This window comes from Asterias amurensis, chromosome 5 (genome assembly GCF_032118995.1).
Source record: "Asterias amurensis chromosome 5, ASM3211899v1".
Classification (NCBI taxonomy): domain Eukaryota; kingdom Metazoa; phylum Echinodermata; class Asteroidea; order Forcipulatida; family Asteriidae; genus Asterias; species Asterias amurensis.
The window spans coordinates 24021227-24040113 of NC_092652.1; the positions used below are offsets into that span (position 1 = coordinate 24021227).

Below are 18887 nucleotides of genomic sequence, written 5' to 3' on the forward strand. Positions count from 1 at the left end.
AAAACTAGAGGGATGGGAAAAAATTAAACTTGAAAACCCCCAAAATAAAACCAACACTTAGGCTGTATCCAAATTGGTGGGTATAGCTGCTGCTATGGCTGTTGCAGAGTGTGTTGCTATTGGTAATTACTGAAAATAATTACTATCATGATAAAACCTTTCTTGATTACGAGTAATGGGGAGAGGTTGATACTATAACACATTGTGAGTAACGGCTCCCCCTGAAGTGACGTAGTTTTCAAGAAATTTTCCATGATTTTGATTTTTGAGACCTCGGAGTTAGAATTTGAGGTCTCGAAATAAAGCATCTGAAAGCACACAACTTCATGTGATCATGGTGCGACAAGGGTGTATTTTTCTTTCTTTATTATCTCAGAACCTAAACGACCGATTGAGCTCATATTTTCACAGGTTTGTTATTTTATGCATATGTTGAGATACACCATCTGTGAAGACTAGTCTTTCACAATTACCAATAGTGTCCAGTGTCTTTAACCTTGCCATAGCCGTAGTCTGACCAACTTTCTTTTTACAACTTTTCTTGACAAACATAAATCAAACAAAACTCAGACACGAATGTAGAAAGGAAAAAAAACTTTTGACAATGAAAAATCATTTCATTTTAATTCTTCATTCGGTTTGAACTAACACATCAGTTCCATTTTCTCAAAGACTAGATTCTAATGTACAATTCATTTAAATATATTAAAATATACATTTGAATAGGAAGTAAGAAAAACCATTACAGAAACTGTCCAGGCATGCCTCATATTTTGTTGTCTTAAAAACAATGTTTTTTTAAAGCATGCAAAAAACAAACATGTGACCCAGTTTGAGAACACCAAGCAGCTAAAATGTACTTGGTGTTTAGTAGTTGAAAAAAAGGTGAATCATAAACATTTTCCCTGTTGTGTTAATATCATATTATGTAAATCATTCCAAAATACAAAATGAATTGTACCATACCAAAACCAGCAGGCACTTCCTGCCAAACAAAAACCTGGCTATTCGCTCATCAAATACAATGTTTTAATATAAGCAGAACCTTTCAAACACATAGCCTACAACCAGGGAAGTATTTTTCAACATTTTAAATGTCTTTAAAGGCAGTGGACACTGTTGGTAACTACTCAAAATAGTTGTTAACATCAAAACTTAATTGGTAACAAGCAACGGGGAGCTGTTGATAGTATATAACATTGTGAGAAACGGCTCCCTCTGAAGTAATTTAGTTTTTGAGAAAGAACATTTTCCACGAATTTGATTTCAGGACCTCAGATTTAGAATTTGAGGTCTCAAAATCAAGCATCTGAAAGCACACAACTTCGTGTGACAAGGGTTTTTTTCCTTCCATTATTCTCCCACAACTTTGACGACCAGTTGAGCTAAAATGTTCACAGGTTTGTTATTTTATGCATATGTTGAGATACACAAAGTGAGAAAACTGGTGTTTGACAATTACCAATATTGTCCGATGTCTTTAACCTTGTTATAGAGATGGTAACGGTAGTAAGCATCTTACAAAATGATTCTGTCCGAACAGCCACAAAAAAACTTATTTGCTCCCAGCTATTCTTTCAATTATTTGAGTGGTTTTAAATAGTTTTTCAGCAGTTTGTTTTAATCTTGGCATTTGCCTGTATCCCAAGTGCACACTGTCACTGCAATTTATACAACATTCACTTTTTTTAAACTATTGTTCTTGGTTATTTAAGAAGCTTCACATTCGATAAAGGTGGATTATATATGATAAATCGACTCTAACTTCATTACTATACATTTTTGAGTAAATCCTTTTGGAAACGTCTTCTTTATCTCTATATTCACACCCCAAAACATATTTAATTTGATTTTAAAGGAGCTGGAATTTATTATTTATTTATAATAAAACACCCTGTCATTTAATTGTTGATTTGTGGAAAAAAAAATGTAAAAAGTACTGTCTCTCCATTTAAAATGGCAAAAATAAATTGCAATAATTTTTTCAAAATTACAATAATTTTTTCAACCTTGCAGGATAGATATCAAATGCTGAGTTTATGCTCGCACATTTTGGGCACAACTTGTTCACAACATAGTTTGTTTAATTCCCTTGCCATAGCAATCCATTACCGAAGTCTTTCGACAACATTTTGAAACAATTTCAACATGTCCCAGTGCAGAAGGAGTTCACCTGAACACATATTTGCCTCGCCTGCAAATTGCAATAAATAACACTTTTCCGCGTTACGGGTGGAGAAATCTTGTCAAATAGCAATAATTGGCCTTTAATGCATGCAAAAGTAACAAATCTGCAGATACTACCATCAAATTTATCAAGAGGTGGATGACGTAATCCTTCTGAATAGCAAGCGAGGGCGCTATTCCACTTCCTGTAAATTAACACAATGGGTAAAACAGTATACTTGTCTTTTACACCGCACTCTTATCTCCTTCTCAAACAAGAGATTAAACCAACCATTAAAGATTCTACTCGGCTGCACAAACCATCAACAAGTTTCCCGATTTAAAAGATTCACACCAAAAGAGCTCTGAAAGCAAGCCTTATCGTTACCAAATACAATAGAGCTGCTGACTGCTCTATCAAAGACAACTGCTCTAGCTCAGTTCTCCAGCTTGTGCGGCACGGGCATCCATATTTGTTTCTTTATATTTCTTACTCCTAGACATAAGATTTTCAAGCAAATGTTTATGTTGGCAACATGTATCATTCATTACAAATTTCATTGATACATATTCACTGAAATATTATCACAATGAGAAACTTGGCAAAAAAAAAAAAAAATAAATTAAAAATGCACTTGTGACAAAATTTGTTTTTGTAAACTTACTCTTACTGCAAGTTTTCACTGTTGAGACAACAATGCTAATGCTGTCTCAAAAAAAAAAAAATTAACAATAAAACAGACAGAGTTTTCGCAAAGATTAATGAGGGTCAGTCAAATCATAGGTTTAAACACAATTGAACACTCGTAGTTTGAGTAAGGTTAACAGACAACCAATAGTCCAATCCGACCAAACAAAATTGGTAGCGCCCTCTATTGGAAAAAAATTAACAACTGCGGTGTGTTTGTGCATAGTCTGGGCACAGAAGACTCCGCAGCAAATGGCGCGCGGTGCTCAACATTTGGGCGCTCGGATTGGTGTATAGAATGCTTGTTGGGTTTTCACTTTAAAAAAATTAATAAAAAACTAACCAGTGCCTTTACAGTATTTATTAAGTCACACCACTTTTGTTCCTCATCTGATTCAATGGTTCAACCAAAGAACTGTCCAGCCCCTCCTTACCTCCCTTCCACTCACAATTATCTACACGCTCCTATTCTTAAATTCTTTAAAAACCAAACATTCCGTCACTAGCTGCTTTGCGCGGCGGCTGCGACAGGGTTTCTAAATTTAGGTAGGAACAAGCCAAACTTGGTTTCGACACCAGAGAAGGTGGCGACGGCTAGTCGGAGTCCTCCAAGATGATCGGGGTTGACAGGAGGCAGGTCTGCTACATGGGTGCTTGCCTTGTGCATCGAACCCTCTGGACGTCTGCGGAAAAAACACAAATACATACAAAATAATAAGACTAATTTTTCAGAAAGCAATGCTTTTACTTAGGTGGATTTAGAAAATTACATAATGGAAACTCAACTATGATTGGTAGGCCTGGGCAAATAATTTGAAAATCCGGTTAATGGAGAATAGTTTTTCCTAACCATAACCATTTTTAAAATTAGATCAGACTATTTTTTGGAATGAACCGAGTGACACACTGTCAAAAACTAATATCAATCCACACATAATCTCATTCACAAACGAATGGCGCCCTCTAATCGCTCACTGTTACGCACGCAAGTACTGGGGGAAAAAAATATTTGAATATCCGGTTAAATTTGGATAGTTTGCCAGCGGTTAACCGAATACCAAATTTCACTATTCGCCCAGCACTAATGATTGGTGGTATGCCTGATCCCATGTAATTTGTAAAGCATCAGTTTGCTAACTGGGGAGTACACAGCCCCGGGCTTCCATGGTGCTTTTTCAAACACAATATTAATCTCTACCCTCGAAAGAACCCACTAAACCCCTGGGTGAAGACGACAAGAGAGAGTGAAGAGAGTGACCGTGATTCTAACCAACAACCCGATGATTTAACCTCCAGAACTTGAATTAAACGCTCAAACTGTTCAGCCATGACACCCTTTGACACTTCAACACTGTAAAACTTACTGTCCTCCAAAGTCGATGTAGAGATATCTCTGCAGGATCTCATATGTCATAAGGGTGACGCCAAATTGCGGTGACGATCTAAACACACGGGCTAAAAAACAAACAGAATAAAATTGCTTTTAAACACGAGCAAAGGCCGCCATGAATTTTTTATTAATATTATTGACATTTATTTAATTGTTGTCTGTGCATCTCACAAAATAATTCAATTGCATAGTGACACTGTTACATATAGTTTTGGAGGATAATAAAATGCATTTTAAGCAATTTCATTTATTTGTTAATAAAAGTTAATTAATACTACGTAATAAGCAGTAGGACAACAATTAGGTTTTTGTTCCTTAACCCACTAATAGACAAACACAGAATAGATACTTAATATTTAGACAAACATTCATAAAAATACAAACTAAAAATTGTACGAGGCAACACCTGCACACTGATTTTACAGAGATAAACAAAATTAATAGACATTGAGACAAGTTTAATCAAATCAATTAATTTTTAGTTAAAAACCAGGACACATCTGATTAAAAAAAAAAAAATCCAGGGCCAACCTGCTTTTCTGGCTGGCCCCGGATATTTAAACAGGGAAAAAACATTTAAAATTGTAACAATATAGACCAATATACAGTAAAAAATGAAACAGAACACCTACATGTACCGTAGGCATATTACTCATGTGCGATCCCACTTGAGTAATATGCTAGTGATTTTGTTCACAGAACTCGGGGAAAGTACCAAGCATACAGTGCTAATAAACCCAAAGTTAATATAATTAAAACATCTATTAAATCGTTTGCAGTACCTGGGCTAAAACATAGGATTCAAACTGCCTCTAGCAGTCTAACCTCGGTAGTCTAGTCGATGTGACACTGCTCTAGAATTACAAGGGTCGTGGGATCGAATCCCACAAGAGTAATATGCCTGTGATTTTTTTTTCACAGAACTGAGCATACAATGCTAACACAGTGTATACATGTTTGCCGTCGCCATGGGCATTTTGGTACAAGACGCTTGTGAGACCAATATGGTCTCTAAAGCCTTAACCCATTTTTTTTGTGAGGGGAAAATAACAATTGGAAATCAGGCCGTTTCCGAATTGGCAGCTACAGCTACGGCTACGGCCAGATCGCCGTGTCGTCATGCATTGAAGTATAGGACGCCCTTAGCAACACCCCTGGCAACGGTCTTAGCCGCAGCCGTAGCCACCAATTTGGACACGGCCTCAGACTAGAGCATGTAGAGTAGACAGAATATCATGCCTGGATGCGACTAACCTGGTCCACCCTTGAAGAACGCTCTGAAGCCTTCCTGTGCATAGATCTTACGGATGCAGTCAGTGACTCCGGAGTACGTCTGCTGTCCCTTCCTGGCAACAACCTGTAGCCTGGTCTTAATGACGTCAGCTGGTGTGGCTAGATAAGCGGCAGGAGGGCCTTGGGGAAGAAACAGAGACACGAACAGATTAAAGGCAAAGTAAACCTTTGGTTTTTGAAACCATCATCCGATTGTTTTAATTTCATATAAATATAGATATACCCACATTGTGAACAATTTTTGTAACAAATTTGTAGTGTATTCGAGATATTGCCAAAAATCTGGAGCTATTATTAAAGTGCAGGGAAAATAGTCTGTAATCGGAATATACAATTTGAGACATGTGTTGGCAGAATGATGTTGTATGTTATTTTCAATGTCTAAAAATGGTTTATTCCAGTGTGTCTTTTATGCCATCGTGATCAAGTGGTCAGACTGCATGACTTGCAATAAAAAAGGTTCTGGGTTTGAATCCGGCCAAGCTAACCGCTGATTTCACAATGACTAGTATTAGTATGTCACCTAGTTAGTGAATCACATTTCATCGTTGCACAAATCATAGTCATAGACAATAAACTAAGATTGGCTGTTGCCAGCTTGGCGTTAAAATCCCCTTGTGGGGAGCTTTGCCAAGTATTTTGTTGTCGATAAGATCATCCAAACAAGCAATCAAACAAACATACAAAAACAACAAAAAGAAAGAAACAATCAAACACCAACCAACAGCAACACCGTAAAATAAAAATAAAATTAAAAATTAAAAACTTACCAGCAAGTGTGGCAGCAGTCAACAAGGAGAGAGGGCTGTTGTGTCCATCCTTGTCAGCAAAGAATTTCTTAAGATGTGCGTAGCCGGGGAAGTAGATAGCAGAGAAGGGGATGTCTCGAAGAAAACACGCTCTGGCACCCTAGATCAGAACAGATTTGAAAAAATGAATGAATAACAAACTATGAATTTAATGTAGCTTTCCGTTCATCATACTACTTTCATGCCAAATTTATCAAGATCCATTCACAGTGAAGGAAACCTATTGTGGAAAAGTTCAGCAGCAGAAATCAGAGGCAGAGGATGTTTACAGTTTTTGAGGCATTGCATGTTGAGGTATCAATATATACTCAGTTTGCGGTAGTACATCTACTTTGCTCCTTGGAGACGAGGTCTTGTTTTTTTTATACTACCACAGAGTAGATTTCAGAATTCGGGAGACTACTTATTTGTAAGAGACTACTATCAGCCTGGGCTACAACTTTTGCTTGGTGGATCGAGGGGAGTTTTCGTTGTTAAATTCACTGCAGCAGAGTGAGATCTAAATGGGTCTCAACCTTTTTTGACTAGCTTGCTCTAGACAACGTCAGGAGACTGAAGATGTTTCTTACCTTATACAGACCAAAGAATCCCAAATCTCTGACGACGGTGATGGCACTGACTCTGGGTCCCGCCTGAATCTCACCAGCTACCTGCAACCGGATCTTCACAATCTCTAATGGATTGGTGAACATCACTTGAGATCCACCAGCCTGTAAATTCAATTATAATAAAGTCATACCACAAGAAATAAGCCAACTTGTTGAAGAAAATTATTACCAGTACAGATTTGGCATGGAGCGTAACGTTTTGTTTTGTCAGCTCAAAAAATTTGAAGGTACTTTATCAGAAATTGCCTTTTTAAAAATTTGATTACATTTGTTTTCATGAGAGATTGCCTAATATCACAAGGCCACCTCAAGGTCTGGGCTACACTTAACGAGTTTGAACTGTTGACCCAAATCAACTGCCATAAGGGGCTTGTTGCCGCCAACCCTTGAGGCTGAAACAGGTTTACCTCCTTTACAGTACGTATTTGATGTTACGTAGTTTTGGAGCAAGAGGTTATTTTTCACCAACAAATTTGATACTTGTCTTTGACAATTACCAAAAGTATACCCTTGGCGCTAAAGGGTTTGGGTACTTTTTTGTAGCACAACACACAATGTCAACAGATTTACATTATTTAAGCATGTACAAACATATTAACCAGTATTGGTATTTCATATCATTACTGGTAAATACGTTTTACATGCTAAAATAACGTTTGTCTCGTGGATACAGACATTGTTTTGTGATTCAATTCTCAAAAACTACAGCACCTTTATAGCAAGTAATATTTTAAGGGAAGCTTTCTGCCATCTTTATCTTCAAATAAAAATCTGTGGACATTGTGTGTTGTGTCCAACAAAAAGGCTATTTGTTTCATAATTCAATGAGACACTTACACAGCCTCCTGCCAGACATTCAGCCCAAAATGGTATACTTCCGTCTTTGTTCCTCATATGATCTCGGACAAAGTCGTTCATGGTGAGCTTGATGGCCTTCTCTGGAGCCACACCCACCAGCTGAGGGGGCAACCCTGTTAAAAAAAAAGCAAGATTGTTTAAATACGTTCCTGCCGCTAATGGTATACAAATATCCCACTCTGCCCTGACTTTGTGCGATTGTTTCGGGATAGTTGAGCACAGGGCAACTCTTTTAAATAGTTTGTTGCAAATTTTGTATGTCAAAATTTGCATCGCATTCGCATTCAAAGGAAGTATGTACCGAGTAAACCACCTTTATGGCTAAGCCGTTCTCTATACTGATCTCAACCTTGCTATGAAAAACTAAAAATGTAGAAACTATGCTTGGGGCAAGTTTCCGCTAAGCAGGAGAAGAGAGGGGGTGAAAACTCAGTAAGCAAGGTGGTGACCTACCTCTATAGAGACCCATGATGCCTTCGTGTCTGATGACTTTAGTAAAACAGTCCAAGCTGTTCTCGTACATCAACTCGCCGACCAAACCTCCACGCTGGTTCTGCATCCTGGTCTTGACCAGATCGATCGGATACACGGCAGTAGCTCCAACAGCTGTCAATAAAAAAAAACATACATGGGAGATTTTTTGTCAACTCCGGGCTCAATTTTGTAAGACTAGTAAATAAGCAGCTGTTTTGTACTTACAGGGCCTCCCTTAGCAGAATTTCTCTTTCATAAAGCTGTTTACTGTAAGCAAGGTTAGCGCATGAGTGACACAACAAAGCAAATTCATGGTGAACGTGCATGCCATTTAGAAATTTTCTGCAAACTTTAAAAAAACATGGTGAAGTATGTTTTTTGCTTATGCAAATTTTTCTGATACAGTTAGCACAAATATGCTTATACCGGTAAACAGCTTATTGAAATTGGGCCTAAATCACAACCCAATCTCACAGCAGAGTTAAACCCTAAACCCTGACACTTTCAGACTTTGATAAGAGCAATAGACGCTAAACCACTTACCTCTTAGTTTTAGCAATGGGGTGTCAGGCCTTGGTCTTAAGCTTTTTGCTAAGTAGCCAACCGGGCTAATAAACTCTGGGTTTAGTAGCCCTGATTTTAAACATGTATTGTCATAAATTTACCCTTCTGATGCATTAATGGTAACAATCACAACCAGTGTACTAGGCAAACAAAGTTTCACTCACTCAGTCAAAAATAGATTAGCCAATTTAAAAAATGTATTGTTCACATCTGAATATGAGCATTTTAAACAAGTAGTTTGCACAGTTTTTAGTAGCCCACAGGGCAAGTTGAGAGGTGGTGTTTACTAGCCTGTGACAATGTATGCTGGGTTAGTGTGTTAAGGGTGAGGCCTGGGCATTATGTGTAAGGCATTAGATATTTTCTTCCATGGTAAAAAAACGCCCCCTGGTATCTCAGTAGTATGGCTCAGTAAGCTAACCGCTTCAATAACTTTATACTATCAGCTCCAGACCAGACAGAAAACAGTCTGGCATGTCTAGAAGAACGTACCAGGTGAAATGGTTATAAAGGTAGGCAGTGAATACCAGGTGGGCTTATAGGCCCCAAGGGGGGCTGTTTTTTACCGTGGAAGAAAATATATCATGCTTAAAGGCAGTGAACACTATTGGTAATTTACTCAAAATAATTATTAGCATAAAACCTTACTTGGTAACGAGTAATGGGGAGAGATTGATAGTATAAAACATTATGAGAAACGGCTCCCTCTGAAGTGACGCAGTTTTCGAGAAAGAAGTAATTTTCCACAAATTTGGTTTTTGAGACCTCAGATTTAAAATTTGAGGTCACGAAATCAAGCATCTGAAAGCACACAACTTCGTGTGACATGGGTGTTTTTTCTTTCATTATTATCTCGCAACTTCGACGACCAATTGAGTTCAAATTTTCACAGGTTTGTTATTTCATGTTTGTGTTGAGATACACCAAGTGAGAAGACTGGTCTTTGACAATTACCAATAGTGTCCTGTTACAGCAGGTATGTTGATTTTTCTATCTCGGACTTCTGTCTCTTGAGGGCGCTATTTTCAGCCGAGCCACAAACAATCGAGCAACATTGTAAAACTAAAGCTAAGATTTCTGAGCCCCTTTTTGCCATCTAAATTTGTCCACATTCCATTCTACCACAGACCTTGGACACAGGTAAATACATCTTTGAGTATCATAGTTCCATTTGCAGTAATTTTAGGTGTTTTGGACTATTTGAAAGTCGTGTTTTTTAATGACTTATTTAATGAAGTTCTGTAACGTTTTTTGGAGTTGAAATGCACATGTTATAAGCAGTTTCTATTTAGTGATAGATAGTTAGCACAGTTTAATGTTGCTTCAGTTACTTGAAACTTAATGAGTGTATTGTTCCTTAACTTGCAGTTTTTACGTGAACCTAGTGAACTACGTAGTGAACCTATTGAACCTACTGAACACAATCAATGACAGTAAACAGAGTGAATACATAGATACCTGGAGAGAGTTGTATACTGAGAACGAGGAAACTGTACAAGTTGAGAAGAGCAATAAAAGACAAGAACTGTACAAACTGATAAAACTCTCAAGAATTTATTGTCATGTACACTTTGTGCATGTCGCCGCCACATGTCCAGTGTCTTTAAGTTACCGGTCTGTTGTATTGTGATGGCTACTTACCACCAGCCACAGCACCAAGAGCAAACCTATAGATAGACTCCATGGCCTGGATGATCACGGTCCTCTTGACTTCCTGTTTTGGTTGCTGGACTTGAAGTTCACCGACGAGGTCACCCTTTGGAGCTACTTTATTAAGGTCGGCCATCGTGATACGACTGTTTTAACGGATTAGAAGAAAAGGACATACAATACAAACTGGTAAAATAACCATTCCTAGTGTGACGGGTCTTTTTCTTCAGCTGCGCCACGTATCCGGAACCCTCTACCATTTAATCTTTTGTACCACAAAATTCAAATCTCTTCTCAAAACTGATATTATGTCACAGCTTTTCAGCTTGGCAGTTTGAGTGATATGATTGGACAGAGCTTAGCAGTTCTAGTGATATGATTGGTCAGAGCTTAGCAGTTTGAGTGGTACGATTGGTCGAGCTTGGCAGTTCTAGTGATATGATTGGTTGAGCTTGGCAGTTTTTAGTGATTTGATTGACCGGTTTAAACTTACCCTGTGGAGCTGTCCATACAGCAGAGGTGAAACAGAATGGAAACCTCCAGGGGTGTGACCTGTGAGAACTGTTGAGCTACGTGTAAGAACTCCTCTGATAAAGATAACAAGTACAGACAGGATTGGAAATAACACTTTCTGTATTTAATCATCACCATACGCCCAGACATGACAAATTTTTCATGAATTTAATAAAAATTATCTGTCAATAAGGCAAAGACGAGGGCCTTTATCGCACGGCAACGACCCTGCAAGGTTTTAAACGGACGTGTAAGAATGAGCCACTACTCATTTATTCCCATTACTAAATGCCCTTTTGTTAAAAAACGTTAAAAAGTACAACTATAGACACTTTGGTTTGAAATATATATTTTCAATAATTTTGTGAAGAATCTGTTGGACATTGTTTATCAGAAAAGAGGTTGCCAACATAAATTAAGAAAAAGTTTGGCCTTAAAAAAATAGTTGTGGAAAAAATCACCTGTTTTTGCTTGTTTCTGCACAAACGATCGATATTTCCGACAAACAACCCATTTAGCTTGATAGCATCATATTTGGAACTTTTGTTAGTGGAAACCGTTGGCATAAGTTTGACACCGTCAGGGATGTTATGGGCTGTTGAAAAGAAAACTAAAACCAAGAGCAGAAAGCGTGATAGCTTGCTAGTACGACAGATTTCGAAACCCCTACTCTGCATAAGGTTTATCGCGAATAGTAAAATATCAAGAGAGGGCGCTGTTGAACCCACACAAAGGTATAGGTGTTGCGTGCGCGAGTCGTACAAACTGCATAGTAACCGCCCCATATTCCTTCCCACAATGCAGTGCGTTTCTGAATCGCGATAAACCTTACTCTGGGGTGTTCCATATGATTTTCTTATGAATTTGATCTTAGCTAAATAAAAAAAAAAAATTATCTTTGAAAAAAAAAAAAAAAAAAAAAAAAAAAAAATTGATGACGCAAAGAAGGTCCTTAATGATTTGTTTTTAGAATTTTAACAAAACCTGGATTTTCGGTTGAAAAAGGAGAATCAATGTCCCTGCACCATGGACTGTCTACCTTGGACTCCTACCTTTTGTGACAGCTGCTATGGGGTCTGAGTCTGTAATATCAGAGTGAATCTTCTTGATGAGATCCATCCGACTGAGTAGAGAGTTAAAAGCATTGAAGTACGGGAAGCTCACTAAATGCTTGGTCTCTCCACCTGCAACCTGTGGGAGGAGACGGGGTGGCAGACAATGTACAAACATGATTTGTGAATGGGATTGGAGTCAGGTGCTGTGCACAAGGGTGAAGTCGAGACATCAGTATTTAACTCAAAAGGCTTTGTTCGAGATCATGCTCAATCAGCCATTGATCAGGCACGACAACTCCATTTCAAAAATTACTAACGTTTCACAATCTCCTGAACAACAACAATAAGACCACCCTGCTCCAAGTTTTCATGAAATTGCCAAGACTACTTTGTTCCATTAGTGTAAAAAATTAAGATAGTTTCTTTTATCCTGATAGGATTGTTTCTGAGGTGTCAGGGTCTGATGGCCAAGTGGTCGAGGGTGGCGGACTCCAGTTCTGTAGTTTACAGCATGTGGGTTCGAATCCTGGCCAGGTCAGTTGAGACAGCTGTGTCCTTGCAGAATGCACTTTATCCCAATTGCTAAAAATGGGTACCGTTGTCCCAGGGAAATCTGTCCGCGACCACCAGAGATTTTGTCCCCTATATGAGAAACTAACGTGGGCTGAAAGGGGCTGTGTCAAGAGGGCATTTTCAGAAGCAGTTCATGCACAGTTTGCGGTATGATGGTAAAGGGGGGGGGGGGGGAATCTCCGGCGGGACAGAATCTCCTGAAACACAGGTGAGCGCTGGGGAGTAATCTTCAATGGACTGGCATTCTGCCCACAGCAAAACTCTCAATCGTTTAGCCAATAAATCTAATATAGTTTTCATTTGACAATTAAAGACTTGCCTTGAAAGAAACCTAAATCACCTACCGAAACAAGATTGGCTTCTACATAATCTGTCAGGAGATGAGACGAGATGGTGGTCATGATCTTGCGGAACTCTAACGCGTTGATGACACCAAGGTGGTCCTTGTCAAATCTATCAAAGGCCTGTCTAGCATGCTCTTCTTGTAAACTCTGTGAAAAAGTGCACAACAGTAGCAAAAGTTTATTATTATCATTATATTTCTTGTAAAGAAACCAAAGATGTCTCATAAGTGAACTAAATCAATGTAGTTCGCAAGCCTGAGGAAATCTCTAAACAAGGGTGCTTGCTATGTGAACCAGAAACACTGGGGTTAACCCCTACCCTTTCACTGTAGCTTGCAAGCCTGATAAAACCTGTAAACAAGGGTGCTTGGTATGTGAACCAGAAACACTGGGGTTAACCCCTACCCTTTCACTGTAGCTCGCAAGCCTGTGGAAACCTGTAAACAAGGATGCTTGCTACATGTATGTGAACCAGAAACACCAAGGTTAACCCCTACTCTTCCACGATAAGTTTCTGGGTTCTTTTACGTGCACTTCTAATCCTAGAACACAGGTTGTAGGTTATAATAATAACAAGTTCTTATATAGCGCATTTCACAATAAACTGTATCAATGCGCTTTACATTAGTCCCCTGGTCATTGGGCCAATAAACATCCCTTTAATCTTTCTCAGCTCCCATTAGGGAGTATACAGCCCCGAGCTGCCGTGGCGCTCCGAAAGCTTTTCATTCGCAATATCAACCTCTACCCTCGCAGGTACCCATTTATACCCTTGGGTGAAGAGAAGCAATTATAGTAAAGCATCTTGCTCAAGGACACAAGTGTCACGACCGGGATTCGAACCCACACTCCGATGAATTAGCACCAGAACTTGAATTCGATGCTCTTAACCACTCGGCCATGACACTCTACAGGTCTTAAAATATCCCATCCAAAGGACAGAGAACTACGGTAAAGTACCTTACTCAGGGATACAAGTGTCCATAACCGGGACTCCAACTGATACTCTGGTGATCAGAAACACCAGGGGTCGATTTCACAAAGGTAGTCCCAACTTTGGACTATTCCTAAGTAATGCTAAGAGACAGGACTGGTCCTAATTTAGGACCAGTACCTTTTCCTAACTTAGGACTGGTCCTATCTCTTAGCATTGCCTAGGACTAGTCCTAAGTTAAGACTACCTTTGTGATATCCACCCCAGAGCTAGAGTCTGGTGCTCTTAACCTCTTGGCCACGACTCGATGTCCCTGTGGTCTTGGTGATTGCTTCCATCACACCTTGTGTTTTCCGACCGACTTGGAATAATCCAAGCCACTATCAGTGAGTTACATGAGTACACCAACCCAGGCCTGTATGATTTGTTTTTGAAAGGGCAAGGGCACCGAGGAATTTTCTCCTTGGTAAAGGGCACCCTATGAGGAAATTGTAAATTTCTACTGGGGCATGTAGGCAATCGCCTTCGTTTCCTTCATGAAGTATCAGGCCTGCCAACCCTTACCAAAAAAATGATACATCTTTATTCAAAGAGGGAACTCTACGTACCCAGAGAAATTGTGTAAATTCAGCGTAGGACAGTTCTTTCTTCTTGTCTTTTCCAAAATGCCTGGTGACAAACGAACAGTCAAAGTTGAACGGGATCTGTTGGTATACCTCGGTGGCGCTGATCACCTTCTTAAACTCCTCTGATCAATACAAATCAATATAATCAATAGTTAATAATTGTACAGACAACACATAATAAGTGTGCAAGCTCAAGGTTCTCTTTTAACAATGGTTCGCTGGCAAAATAAGGGAATAAAAGGGTAGCGACGAGTTCCTCAACGTACGATTAAAGCCGGCAGGTTCGGCGGCCGTGTGATAAAGGCCTGAGCTGCACAGCAACGACCTTGCAAGGTTTTAAATGGATGTTGAAGAACGAGTCACTACTCTTTTATTCCCATTCATAAATGCCCTTCTGTTAAACAACGTAAACAAATACAGTTTGAGACACTTTAACAATGAAAATTTGAGGTTTGAATTTTTGTTTCCCAAAACTTTGTGAAGAATCTGTTCGAGGCGCATGGGTTGTGTGTACGGGTGCGCGCTTAGATTATGCGCTGATAGCTATGATTTGCGCATTCCGCTTGACAATCTTGCGCAACCGACACGCATAAGCCAGCTCAGTGTGTGCATAAACAGAGCTCAAGTGTGCATTAACAAAAGGTTTATGCACACCCACATGACGCTCTCCACCAATAGGAGTAGAGAAACTGTTTATGAATGCCAGTTAATAGACCACTCAGCCACAAAACTCAACAAAACAGTATCCACTCTTGTGTAAATGTCTAAAACCTTCAAGGCTAATACAGGTTAACGAAAGGTAAATCACTCACCAAACGACACAAATCCCGAGCCGTTGGTGTCGAAAAGCTGAAAAGCTACCATGTGAAGTGCATCTGGAGAACATAACAGTGCCTCAAAGGCCTGGAACTCTATGAAGGATATCAGGCTGGAAATAAACGCAAACAACAGGTGCATCGTGAGAAATGGAAAATTTACATTGGTAATAGTAGTGTGCACAAACTGCAAACATCCTGAAAATGGGAGGCGGTCAAGAGCTTGGTCGAGACATGGAATACTCATTAGATAGAAAAACTATAGCGCCCACCGCAATTGCTTTGGTGCCCAGTGTTTTTGCTGTTTTTAATCCAAGTTGTGAAAACTTCAAATGAAACCTACATTTTGTAAGTCCTTGATGCATTAGGCATGTTGCATAAAGTAGCTGAAACTGCAACCAAGGACTGTGTTATCTTAAAATGGCCTAATATTCACCTCGCTAGTTTTGAGGAAGCAATCTGTTCAATAACCTACCCGTCTTTTGTCTGGTCCACAACGCCAGCAAGCAGTTTCATAGTGTGAGGATTGTAGTTTCTTTCTGGTTGCATTCCCAGGAAACCACGGATAAAATCCTCAGCATTCATGAACTTTTCTCCATCTTTGTCTACTCCAGCATACTAAAAACAAGAACAAAGGATACTCATAGGCTTGAGGGCAAATGGGCAAGTTTTAAGTATTCAAACCAAACCCAATTTATCACCTATTGCTCCAATACACCTGTATCACTGTGTGTTATCATGGAGGTAGAAATAGATCTTTCTAACTCCATGGTGTTATACAGTAAAGTAAGCATTGGCACAGTCGCAACGTTTGATGTGCACAAGGGGTTAATTTCAGTCCTGTTTTTTGCAGCATGAATCGCACCCGCATACCATCGCACACGAAAGCCCCCACATGAGTGCAAATAATCACACGATTTATCCCTCCAAAATGAACCTGCCTTGCGATATCATACCAAGGTTATCCACTAAGGGCAATTACTATTTCTAGGGCAGCTTTTAAGGCCAGAAAGTATAGGAACCCAATTCTATGATTTTGTTTTCTAGGATGGGAAGGAACTTTCATAACTACATAAACACATCATGCCAAAATGTCTTGTCTAATAGTAATCAGCAAAACTAATCGATAAGGAATTCTGACGTCTCACTTGAAATTTTCACTCATCACTTCAACTTGTAGGACAAAACTGTTTCCTGTTTTGTTTCGAATGGCAGTGCTGGGAAAAGCAATGAAGAACAAAAAACTTTACACTCATCACTTTAACTTGTAAGACCACAGTTTCCTCTTTTGTTTCGTTTGGCAGTTTGGGGAAGAAGCAATGAATAGAATATTAGAATACAAAACAACGCCCGGGGAATGTGGCCAAATGTTTAGACATGAGAACCATTAGCCAAATAACTGACCTTGGAGAAAATCTGCCTCAGCTGAGCCGTGTCTGCTCTCTTTACAAGATGAAGGGTCTAGAAGAAAAACAAAACAAAAACATTTAAGTGTTAAAGGCACTGGATACTATTGGTATCACCGTTAGCATCAAAACTTACTTGTTAACAATCAATGGAGAGCTGTTGATAGCATAAAACATTGTGAGAAACGGCTCCCTCTGAAGTAATGTAGTAGATTCCATAAATGACCTTCGCAAAACGGTCAGTCAGACAAAAAGCCAAATGTAGCCTTGGAATGACTGCAAACAGGTGAGACCAAGTAACTGGGGCGCCTACCCTACTCTTTTTTTCAAATTTGTTCATTATCAGTTGTACTACGTAGCAGGACCGCTATTAAAAGAAGAAAAAAAAGGAGAACAGCGCCGAGCAAGCTGAGCAAGGTATTTTACTCATATCAATCAATCATTGTCGAAAAATGATCAGAAAGAGAGTTTAATGTATTGTTTTTTAAAGGTTTTATTACCTCAGACAGATCAAAATCAAATGACCGTTATTTTCACAATCATATACTTTTATTTTTAATAGGTTGTTTCATTTGGTCAAATTTGTGTTTGATCTAATGTTTATTTTTATGAGGGGGAGGGGGGGGGGGGTTACACTGAGTTTGTCTGATTTATTTACTAAAAACTTAGTTAAAATGAAAGGTACAGTCGAGGGAGCTCCAATCCACATCCACACATGAAAAGTCTAATTCTGTTTCATCATCAGTTTGTCTAACAATAGAGTTTTATTTACCAAAATGTTAAGGTTTTTGGTAGCCTTGCTCAAGGCAGTCGCATTATTCGCTCCGAAAAGACGCCGCTGTAAACCCACCCGTATACCCTGTTCGTGGTGCGTGCGATCACACCGCATGACCCACCCGTATACACACTGTCAGATCGTACGAATACTGTTCACACAAGTCATCGCACTTGCACCACTAACCGCATGCGGAGGCCGTCAGGCCGACAGCCTTGTCGGGTCTGTATCTTCCGGGTTTAATGTGTTGTATTGAAAAAATTCCACTTTGGGGGGGCTCTCGGATATGCTAGTATGCAGCTCATGAATATGTATATCGTTCGTCAGACCTATCAGACAACACAGAATGTGAGGCAAATGAATTATTCATTTTGACGTCCAATCACGCACTTCCCTTATCACGACCTTTGAACCCTATCATGCGCCCGTGGTGGTGGTGTGTGATGTATGTCTCGTCTTTCGCGGGCATTATGGTAATGAGCTGACCGTGGGAACTCTTCGCTTATTATAGTAATGAGGTCAGTGGCTTCAACACAGACCCTACAAGGCTGTCGGCCTGACGGCCTCCGCATGCGGATAGTGTACAGGGGCACCGTGTCGTGCGATGTTACGCGGAGTGAATACGGGTGGGTTTTATACAACGGCGGTCTTTTTTCGGAGTGAATAATTCGACTGCCTTGAGCAAGGCTAGGTTTTGGCAGAAGGGGAGGACATGGTCACGGTGGTTGGACAGAAATAACGGAAACCTTTCCGAAATAACATTGGACAGACGGTACCTACCTGCAACCATGGAGCCTCCATGCAGCAACATAGACAACCCCCCCCCCCCCCACCCCTCTCGATTCCAACTCGCTCAAAACTTTTACAAATAAAACTTAACTTCACCATCATTTATTTAAAATGACAGGATGTTGTGATGATCTGTGTTAGTCCAAAGATGGGCATGGGCATTAATGAGACTTGGCAGGGTTTTGATTGTTGTCTTTGCATTTCAAAACGTTTATTTAAATATTAAAATAAGGAAGGGGGCATGCATAGAGACATAGTGCGAAACCCCGAGGATGCAAAGTCTGTGCATGTTTACCTGCGCTCCCGGTGCCGACATACAACTTGCAGTTTGAAACATCTTGAAGTCTTGATGTATTGCTTCGAGGGGGGAGATCTACAAAACACTCCAAACTCACATATCTATATGTGATTTACAAGAATATGGGTCACAACCTTTTGAAGAGTAATTTGTAAAATACATGAATTTAGTTCTTCAGATATAAACCGCCACAACACCGAAGGAAAGTTCGACCCGGGGTATTCTCGCCGATATTCGACACGCGAGAAATAAATCGAGT

General features: G+C 39.6%; 1 protein-coding gene across 1 annotated transcript; it reads right to left on the reverse strand.

The window, feature by feature from the left end:
• Positions 1-587: 587 nt before the first annotated feature.
• Positions 588-18867, reverse strand: LOC139937432 (electrogenic aspartate/glutamate antiporter SLC25A12, mitochondrial-like). Its single transcript, XM_071932573.1, has 16 exons — positions 18626-18867; positions 16765-16821; positions 15836-15978; positions 15358-15473; positions 14528-14667; positions 12986-13132; positions 12066-12204; positions 10994-11087; positions 10492-10646; positions 8266-8418; positions 7792-7925; positions 6916-7056; positions 6308-6446; positions 5499-5657; positions 4219-4309; positions 588-3537 (listed from the first exon to the last, which is right to left on the reverse strand). The coding sequence occupies exons 1-16, from the start codon at positions 18665-18667 to the stop codon at positions 3357-3359; spliced, it is 2031 nt and encodes a 676-aa protein (XP_071788674.1). The 5' UTR covers positions 18668-18867; the 3' UTR covers positions 588-3356.
• Between the last annotated feature and the right edge of the window lie 20 nt (positions 18868-18887).

What these genes read in the sequence shown, in the direction of transcription:
- LOC139937432 (XM_071932573.1), bottom strand. Translation starts at nt 18,667, where the DNA reads ATGTTTCAAACTGCAAGTTGTATGTCGGCACCGGGAGCGCAG. An exon ending in TAGAAGCCAATCTTGTTTCG is followed by an intron (nt 12,205 to 12,985) that starts GTAGGTGATTTA and finishes CTCCTCCCACAG; the next exon opens with GTTGCAGGTGGAGAGACCAA. An exon ending in GATTCTTTGGTCTGTATAAG is followed by an intron (nt 6,447 to 6,915) that starts GTAAGAAACATC and finishes GTTCTGATCTAG; the next exon opens with GGTGCCAGAGCGTGTTTTCT.